The 10325-nt window shown below is 37.4% G+C and overlaps 2 protein-coding genes across 3 annotated transcripts; both read right to left on the reverse strand.

Moving 5' to 3' along the window:
* Nucleotides 1–148: 148 nt before the first annotated feature.
* LOC108220217 (AUGMIN subunit 8) lies at nucleotides 149–4573 on the reverse strand. 2 transcript variants are annotated; one of them, XM_017393921.2, is made up of 7 exons: nucleotides 4434–4573; nucleotides 2126–3665; nucleotides 1793–1912; nucleotides 1445–1561; nucleotides 1281–1370; nucleotides 654–761; nucleotides 149–490 (listed from the first exon to the last, which is right to left on the reverse strand). In XM_017393921.2, exons 2-7 carry the CDS (start codon nucleotides 3533–3535, stop codon nucleotides 407–409), a joined length of 1929 nt encoding a protein of 642 aa, XP_017249410.1. In that variant the 5' UTR covers nucleotides 3536–3665; nucleotides 4434–4573; the 3' UTR covers nucleotides 149–406. The 2 variants fall into 2 exon arrangements, with proteins under 2 accessions (XP_017249410.1, XP_017249409.1); XM_017393920.2 differs by lacking the exon at nucleotides 4434–4573 and adding an exon at nucleotides 3836–3976.
* A 4066-nt stretch (nucleotides 4574–8639) lies between these two features.
* LOC108220046 (geranylgeranyl diphosphate reductase, chloroplastic) lies at nucleotides 8640–10208 on the reverse strand. The gene has a single exon (XM_017393688.2). It carries the CDS (start codon nucleotides 10091–10093, stop codon nucleotides 8738–8740), a length of 1356 nt encoding a protein of 451 aa, XP_017249177.1. The 5' UTR covers nucleotides 10094–10208; the 3' UTR covers nucleotides 8640–8737.
* Between the last annotated feature and the right edge of the window lie 117 nt (nucleotides 10209–10325).

Below are 10325 nucleotides of genomic sequence, written 5' to 3' on the forward strand. Positions count from 1 at the left end.
CTTAATCATCAATTTGTTCTTTTAGACCTGTTTTTTTTTACATTATTCATCTCGATTTTTATTGTGGATTTAGGTTTTATTAACAACACTTTTTTATTAATTTGACAGTGTTGGCTGTTACCACTGAACTGTATGTGAGAACTGCATATCAAACACAATTGCTCTAGCTTTCTTTTCATTAATAACTCAAAACAATTACAGGATGAGCCAGAGGCTCTTGCCATGGAACGATGAAGAAATAAAGTAGACAGTTACAGATCTTCCCTCCTGGGAAAATAAATATTTATCGATATTTACTAATTCGCCGCGACCTTTTTGGCTGATAAGCATGTCATTTTGGTGTTTTTTGTTGAAGAAGTGTATGAAATATCGTTACGTGTTAGTGTCTGGAGAGTCCAGGAGTGTTTTAGTAGTCGTCGTATATCAGATGTTCTTCACCAAACCCGTGTTTTAACTGTAAGAGATGCGTCCTAAGGCTATTTTCTTCCACCTATCAATAAAGAAAAGCACATTTCTTTAGCAAGAACACGAAAGATGAAGAATTTAAACGGATTATGTAATATGTTTAAATATAATCTGTCGTGATATATAAATTGCCAGGCGTATAAATTAATTTTCTCCAGAGCAATAACGATGTTTCTTATTGCACGCACCTGCATAGCTGCTGTAGTTGCCAATAATGCTTCACATTCATCGAGCATGGCTCTTTCCTGTGCTGCTACTTCAGCAAGTTCTGAAACCAGAGAATTCCTCCCTTCAACCTGTAAGTCCATGGGAAGACGATCTTTAGCAACTCAAATCAATTTGTCTGGTTACCTCGACAATATGCATGTGAAAAACCTAATTTTTTGTATAGTTGGACTGCAAGTAGACTATAGAAGATGTGCAAAATAACATTGAGAGTGCAAGAGTGGACAAAATTGAAGTGAACAGAAAAATTGATTCAATTAACAAAACTTTAAAAATCAATGATTCAGTACATTCCTTTCTGCTATTTCCAGAGGGAGCACCAACTTAGCTCGTGGGGAATTTGGCAACATAGAGCATGAAGTAACACTCCATAAAACCTCCTAAATTCAAGATCTGACGACTAGAAACAACAGAAGGGTGGTTTTATTATTCTTGTTCGACTCAAAATTTATACTCAAAGTTAACAGTTCTCAGGCAACGACAAGAGCTTGTAATTTGACCACGTCCAAAACACCTTCATATTTAACTTTATATATACATATCTGTTAGAGCCACACTCACACACATGATAAGAATATAGCGAAGTTTACCCTTGAAAGAACTGAACAGATGGAATTTCCTGTCATCTGCATGACTTCAACAGCTGAGCACAGGGCTGCCTTCACAGTATCAATATTTGCCTGTAATTAGCAGCTCCAGTAAATAACTAGCAATTTCCTTAAACAAATACATAGAAATTAGTAAAATAATATACCCGTGCTCCTTCAGTGACTGGAAGACGGAGAGTGCTTGCCTCTAAATCTTTGATAGCTCCAGATAGAGCACAAGAATGATCTTTTTCAATAATTGGCCATCTGTCAAGGTATGCCATCTGTGACAAAGAAAAACACAAACGATACAAAAGATTATGAGCATTAATGCTTCACATATCTTAAGCATCAGCTATATAAGGACCGGTCTAAGACTTCTATCGAAAAAAATTTACATGGTGAACACCTAACTTCTCTACAAAATATAATCCAATAATGATCAGTATAATAAGAACAGGAAGTACATAAATTTGTTTGACCATGGGTACTTGAATTATGAGGAAATGCATTACTTGTTCTTTCAGAACTGAGTTGAGCTTTAGCTTCAGCCTCAGATTTTGGAGATCGACCCTCTTCTCAGCAACTGACTCCCACATTTCAGAAGTAGTTCTCCACACATTGCACAATGCTGTCTGCAGATCAATGTTGAAACAAACAGTTAATAAAAACAATGAATCATGACTACTCATAAAAGATAAGTGCCCCAGGGTATGATAGAATATGAAGTGATAACACATTTATACAAAAAATGCAGCAGTTTTGATACGCGGGTCATAAAATTAATTACACAATAGTAGCTAAGAAACAGAACAAAATATGATATTACTACACATATAAAGACAAACCTCTGATGTTACTTTCTGTGAATATAGAGCAGCATCTGCTTGGGCATTGACATATTGCCATTGCAACTGCTTATTATACAGTACCCGTAATTGATGAGCATCTTCAATGTGGCTTGCAACCTTCTTTCCTTTTTTCATATCCGAGATGTAACTCAGTACAGATGTTGAACTGCTGGATTGCCTAGATGGGCTGGATGGTCTAGTCCGAGATGGACTTGCTCCTCTAGATGGAGATGGACTTACTCCCCTGGATGGAGACGGACTTACTCCCCTAGATGGAACCGGACTGACTCCTCTAGATGGAGCCGGACTGACTCCTCTAGCTGAACTAGGAGTGAAGGCCCTTGTTCGAGATGGACTAACACCTCTTGAATGAGAGGTTGATGAAACATGCATTTTATTTGGTGATGCAGGGCGTGCCCCCGAAGTGGGTAAAGACTGAGCCCGGACAGATGGAGTAACTGTTTTGGTTCTTTCTGATGATCTTGTAGAAACAACATTGGGTATCCTAGGTGCATTATCTTCAGTGGGGCATGCCTCCAGTTCTATCTTTCCACTTCCATCAGATGAAATTAGCCTCATTGCATCACTGGGGGAAGTTTGTAAAGGTTTGCTTAAACAATTAGGAAGCGACATTCTCCTTAAAGAAGATGCGGCCAATCCTGGCTGAGGTTGAACTAGAGCTTTCATTGTTCTATCACCGCTATCAGTTCGTTTAGTTGAAGAAGGGGATGATACTTTACCACCTGTCGTGCTAGGCCATCGATGCTGATCACTTGGTCGACCATGTAAACTATCCACTGGTCGAGAATTTTCTGATTGATGATTAGAATTCCTTCCTTTGAGAGGGCTTCTCTTTCTCTCTGGTGTAGACTTCCGCGAAACAGGAGCTGTCATAGACTGTTTATGTGCTACATTTGATGAAGGTTTCAAAGTGCGGTCTGATGGGGCATGAGAGACTGGTTTTTCTCTCTTACTAACAGGAAGAGAAAATGAATCTGACTGGAAAGAAACACTGAGACTTCGCATTGTTGAAGGCCATAAAGCCTCTGGCAACCGGTTCCCCACTAACTTCTTTGACGCCAATTGTATAACTGCTGCTGTGTCTTCTACTGGTGTGTATGGACTTGGTGGTGACGGTGGTGTAGCAGGCCTCCTCCTTTCGGCTGATACAGCCCTCTTTGGAGCCGACGCTGATGAAACCACTGCTTTTCTTGTTGTACCCGGGGAAGGGCAGCGCTTAGGACCAGAACCTGCAGATGGACTAGGCGACCTGTACCTAGAAGGAACTTCTCTTGTCTTAGACCGCCGCGTGCTTTCACTGTTCCTCTCCGCCACTCCTCCTGGTGATCTGGAGGTCTCCATCATCAAATGCTTATGTGATCCTTGATCTAGCTCACATGCATTCATCCAAATTCTCTAAACCAGACCACAATGTTATCCAATCCCATACAATCGACAACTTCTCATTACTCCCCACAATCAATAATTATACGCCAAAATGCCACAAAAGTCTGCCCATCATTTCTCCGCTATAAATCTGCCACAAAATTTACAGCCAAAAGTAAAACACTACAGAGAGGAAAAAGCAAAAAGACCCAAGAGGAATAAGAAAAGCAAAAAGAAACTAAAAGCATAATCTTTACAGATCCAAATTAGCACAATTCAACAGCCAATGCACACAGATTCTCTAATATAATGATCACTCACATTCAAACAGATCAGATAGAGAAAAATGGCAGACAATAGTCACAATATATCTCGAAAAAAGTCTAAAGCTTCAAGCTACATAAGAGTATCCTTGTGGTCAGGGCACTAACAAACTAGTTACATACTTATATGAATAGTGACCACTAGAGATAACCATAGTAACAATAATTCTTAAGGTACACTTGTACAAAGTGAAGAAAGATGAAAATCAAAAATAGGTGAGTCCCCTCTCCCACAAAATCAAGAAATGTGGAGTTTTGGAAGATAAGACAGAAGGGAGTCCTCAAGATAAGAGGTACTGTCACTCCAATTTTGTGTATATTTTTTAATATATGGTCACTAAACTTTTGTCACTCTCACGGGAGTGCCATGGTCGGCTGGACTATAAACACACTCAATCTCTCTCCCTCTCCCCCTCTCTCTCCCTCTCTTTCTATCTCTCCCTCTCTTTCTATATCTCTCTCCCCCTCCCTCTTCTATCTCTCCCTCTCTTTCTATCTCTCTCTCCCTCTCCCTCTCTCTCTCTCTCCCCCTCTCCCTCTCTTTCTATCTCTCTCTCTCTCAAACACAGACAGGGTTGTTACTTGTTAGTTGTTACCTCTTCTGCTTCTTCTTCCTCTTGCTGAATTCCACAACAGAACAAGGGTCACATAAATGATCCTCCACAACCAAAAGATTCAAATTATAGTTATTTACAGTTCCCAACATGCAGTACAAGAGAAACCCATAAAATATAACAACATTTCGAATTAGCTTAACCTGTGACTCGTAATAAATCTATATTCCCATGAAGAAGATTTCAAACACAAATTAAATGTATATAAATATAATTAATAATTCAAATTCAAAGACATGAACATGGAGACCACGTGTAGAGAGAGATCATTGTCTCCATCCTCATTAATACAAATTGCAGTTTACTATAAGCTAAACACATTACTCCCTCCGTCCCTTTTTACATGTCCACTTTGAAAAAAAAAATTGTCCCAAATTACTTGTCCACCTCTCTTTTCAAAGCAACTTTTTGTATGTTTTTTCAAAAAGTAACAACTTCCAATGTTTGACTAGCATATATATATACACAACTCTATCTAATTCATTACATTTACTAGGGATATGTATGAAAACAAGATATCTAACTAACATTTTCTTAAGATGCGTTATTTTTTCAAAAGGGACAAGTAAAAGGGGACGGAGGGAGTATCAAACAAAACAAGTGCTTAAGCTTCCAAGCACTTTCATTTTTTTATATTTAACAAACACAAATTATGAAAAATAACATAAATATATATCTTGTGTCCCTAATCTCTATGACAAATCAAGAATCAATCTAGACCCAGATACAGAAGCTCCAAATTAAGCATAAAATTTAAAAATTAATTACTACTCCAAACCTTATTAATAATACATCGGTACTTGTATCTTGAAGTACCTTGTTCTGCATTCGATTCTCGCTCATTTATTATCGGAACAGAATAAAAAATTATTATAACTTTTGGGTTTCTATTTTTGACATGAAGGGTAACAAAAGAACCCTAGCAAGGACACCAACCTAAACCGACATTATGCAACGTCGAAACCCACACAATTAAATCTTTAAATACGAAAACGTCGAAATCAATAAAACAATTAATACACATCAACATTTGCATACAAAAAACCCACAAAACATTAAACGAGAATTAATAATGTAACCTGAAATAATAAATGAACGTTGACAATAACCCGGTACGATTTTTTCCGATCAAGATTCCGACCCTTAATAATCGTGATCAAGATTTGAAAAAAGAACACGTAATAATCTCGTTTTACATGTACTTTTGTAATAATGGTTTACGTGGAATATGTGTTTTTGTGTGTGTTTTTTGTGTGTGTTTTTGCATGTAAAAGAGTGTGTGTGGAATTAGTGGGGGAAGAAAGGATGAGATGAAAGAGGTGGAGAGGGGGAGGTTGCAGTTGAGAACTGGACGTTATTTTCGCGCCACCTACTACTAATATATATACTTGTAATAATGTGATTATTATATTACTGGTTTTTTGTTTACATTAATTTTCACGAAAGAAACAGCCACTTTAAGCTTCTTTTGTTGGTTGGTAACTGTTTTAGCCGTTCCTAGTTTTTTTGAGTTGTATAAGATTAGTTTATGGTTATAGTGATGCTCAAATTACAGGAAGATTAAAAACTCGATTTCTCTATCTCAAACGTAAACAATAAAGACGTTATTTATTTTTTATATGATGTGCAAGTGACACTAGTATAATAAATTTGCAGGAGTTGGAGTTCTCATTTGTCGAGAACAGAGTACTTGTTTCGCTTAAAAATAATATTTTATCTATCCCATTTACATTTTAAAAATAATTATTTTTGATAATATAAAATATTATTACACGCTACTTTCTTTCACGATCTCAAATTAATTATTAAAATATAAATTAGTCGCACTATTTTACCCATTTTTTATCTTTCTTTACTTACTTACATTTTTTTTTCATCATCATATACACACTCAATATATATAATCAGCGAATGGGACTGAGAGAGTTGTAAATTAAAATGATCAAATTTTAATCATAAATGATAAATTACTCTTTGATAATATTTTTTCTAAAAATAATTCAAATGAAAATGAGAAAATATTATTCAATTGTTTAGATGAATGTATTAATAAAAATATATTGTTTTAATTTATGATTATTAGATTTCTTTGTAATTTCCATCATCAAAAAATACTCGATTTTGATATTTTAAAATTAGAACGTCGTGTAATTAATATAGGGCCTATAAAATTTTATAACAAACTTTTTATATAAGAATATCATTTGAATAATTCAAAATTTAAGAAATAGATATAATATTTGTAATTTAACAATTTCCTAAATTTGGACGGCTAGAAGAAAAATCCAATTGGAGAAAAAAGATTAAAAAAACAGGTCTCCTCGAGTGGGAGAGGTTGTTTTTAATATTTTGAACATATTTCTTGTTTCATGAATTGTGTATAAGATTTGAAGCCCGTAAAGAACTCATAATATAATATCCATTTCGTGATAAATAATAATTATATTTCAATTATAACTGAAAATAAGTAGTGAATAATAATTATAAATTTTATAGTACAAAACCTTTTCCAAAAGACTTTGTTTTTTAAAAAGTTATTATTGGATAATAAAAAGATTAATAAGTGGTATAATGAAAGCGTGTAGTAGAGAGCAGCATAAACTAAACATCAAGAACTAGGACCAGTGGGGTAGTAGAAAATCAAGTAGAACATGAAACATCAAATCAGTGGAAACTTTTTGTAAAGCTTCCTTCACTTTCTTCGTGGCCTGGCTTTGCTACGAGACACCTTCAACAAATACCGCTCTTTTGCCTCTCTACCTTGCGTTTGTTTTTGGATTTCTATTCACAAATCATAAGAATGACCACTCTTTTAGTTCAAGTTTGGAGGGCCCGTTCGTCGGAGGCTGCGTATACCGTGCAATGAAAAAAATTTGTTTTGCTAGACTGATATTTTTTCCTATTAGCATAAAATGTGGCAATTGAAGGCATGAAATAGAGGAAATCAGAAATTATCAAATAATTAGCTGAATAATAATTGAATGTTACATTAGTTCGATGAGTTACGTAACAGGATTAATCGATAATCAGTACCTGTTAGATATTTGAAAATATATGTCATAACTAGAAACCGGAAGAAATGGGTTAAATATTAAAAAATGGGTTGGAATAATATAAATATAACACTATCCTAGCTTCAGTCATCCAAATCTTATTGAGTTGGGTTTAAATCAAATAAATTGAACATTCGCCCGGCCTCACGCAATTATCGAATTAATCTATTTGCGAACAGTTGATTCCACATAACAATGCAGATGAATGCACCTCTTCAACTAATGTTGTGTTATGTTGTGTTTGGTTGGGGTGAATGATTCCCGAAGGAATGGAATGAAAAATGAACTATTTTATGAACAATTTTTAAGAAATTTGATTCTTTCATCCATTCCATTCACACCTCCAATTTGAGGTAGAATGCTCCATTCTCTCCTATTCTCAAATCTCATTATAGCAATTTTGCACTTCCTCAAAATTTTTTCAAACTTTCTTCCTATCTCTATTAATTTTAAGTATTTTTACTTATTTCATTCCATTCTCTTCAACCAAACACAACATAACAGTTATGCCCTAGTGCTGGACCATTCTGTCTGGCGGGAAGTTAAATTAGAAACTATAAAATGAGAGATTATGGTCGGCTGGGAAAAAGGCTAGAATCAACCACGTTCTCGAATTATTACCATTTTCCTTAAATTAAGGTGGTCCAAACTCGGTCATCATTTGCAATGAAAAAAGGTTGACGACTTTGGTCAAAACTCAAAACGGTGAGCAGCTCAACTGGTGGTGGTTAGACATGGCCCTGCTACTTATGGTTGGGACCATTGTGCTGCGATCAACTCGCCCTCAAGCCCCTCACCACCGTTTGTTAAAACAGGACAAGAAACAGTATCTCACTTGTAATCGTTTTTTTATAAAATGTCGAGTCTTCAAAATTCATCGAGCTCAAGAAATCTCTCATCATTTTTTTTATGAGATGTCGAGTCTTCGAAATTCGAAAATACCTATGATCGTTTTTTTATGAGAGGTTGAGTTCTTCAACATTTGTCGGAGACAAAAAAATGCCTGATTATTTTTTTCATAAGATGTCGAGTCTTTAAAATTTGTCAAAAACAAGAAAATTCGTTATTGTGTTGTTTCTAATCCTACGATTCAAAATCAGGTTTGGCATGATAATCAAATTTCTATAATCAAGTGTTGCCCAACGATCAAGTTCGATGATGTTATTAAAAGTAGGTCACGGGTTCGAACCTCCTAGAATTTTGTGGGCACACAAACATTTTACAGCAAGAAGATCAGAAAGTTGAAGCTAACTTAGCAAGATCAAGACCTTGCATTTGAGTTCCTACAATCTTACACCTAATCAAACTCCCAATTGTATTGCTAAGCATCTTCACATCCTCCCATCTATTCCCATTTGCTAATGTCTTGTACAAATAGCTCTCAAATGTCATCCTCTGCACATACTCATCTCCACACAGTTCCACCAAGGCTTCCCTCGCTGCATTGCTTCCGTAAAACACCTTCTGCAGCAAATCCAGAAACCGGAATGTCATTATATACTTCGCGTCCCATTCCTTCAAGTACTCCCTCTTCAAATCCGCTTCGCCTATCATTCTTGACCCTCCTTCGGACGCTCTCACGATGCCTTCTCCGCACATTCTCCCACTTTTCGCTGCAAAATAGATCCCTTCTCCAGAGCATTTCGTCACGTACCCTGCTGCGTCTCCCACCAATGCTACCCGGCCTCGGACCCTGATTGGCCTCGGGTGCTCGGGTATGGGATGAGCTTCCACTTTGATCACCTCACCCCCCTGAATCTTCGGGGTCACCCTGCTTCTGATACCATGTTGAAACAATTTTATGTTCTGTTTCGAACAAACAGTCCCTGTTCCGACTGCAACATGGTCACACTTAGGAAACACCCAACCGTAAAAATCAGGGGAAACGTCACTCCCCACGTACATTTCCGCGAGATTCTCATAATACTTCATTTTATGATCAGGCAGCCTGATCCGCTCCTGGAACGCGATAGCACAGGCATAATCCCCTGCATCAATACATTTCGCAACCTTACTATTAGCACCATCAGCACCAATCACAACATCCACCGCCAGCGACTTACGCTCATTCTCCGCAATGTAATTAACAACATACGGCTCATTTGATGCTTTCGGAACCTCAAGATTCGTCACAAGCGCTTTCACAACCGTGGCTCCCTTAGATTCAGCGCGTGTCCTAAGATACGAGTCAAGAACCTCGCGTCTAAGCATAGAAATGAACTCATGGGGCTTAAGTGTCTTCCCAAAATCAACCGTGAGGTTACTCGGTGAGATGATCTTCATGTGAGTAACTTTGCGGTCAACGAGTTCGATAGGGATATCGAACTCGTCGAGCATGCAAAGAGGAATGGCGCCGCCGCATGGCTTGGCGCCAGACGGGCTTCTTTCAAACAAGAAAGTCTCTACACCGCCGCTGGCAAGAGACTCAGCAGCAGATGAACCGGCAGGGCCACCACCGATTACAGCAGCGCGTAGCTTCCTGCCGGAGATGCTGTAGGATGCATGTGTGATGAATCGGGTTCTTGGTTTGGTGTGAGTGTGTTTGAAAGGCAGGGAGTGGAGCAAGTAGGACTGAGCAGAGGCTGCCATTATTGAGCTTGATGGAGAAAGTGATGTAAAAACAACATGAGCTCAATCAGTGTGGCTTGCTAGGGTTAGCTAGTGGATTCATCTGCAGATGGCATTATAATATTATTACAGTGCTAGTATAATATTATCACAGTCTCTGTTTATGTCTTTACATGACTTGGCTTTGGGCACACCGCCCGAAACCTGATTCAAACTCCCAATTTTAACATTTGGTTTTTTAACGGCGTGATCA

The sequence above is a fragment of the Daucus carota genome, chromosome 5, assembly GCF_001625215.2.
Source record: "Daucus carota subsp. sativus chromosome 5, DH1 v3.0, whole genome shotgun sequence".
Taxonomy (NCBI): domain Eukaryota; kingdom Viridiplantae; phylum Streptophyta; class Magnoliopsida; order Apiales; family Apiaceae; genus Daucus; species Daucus carota.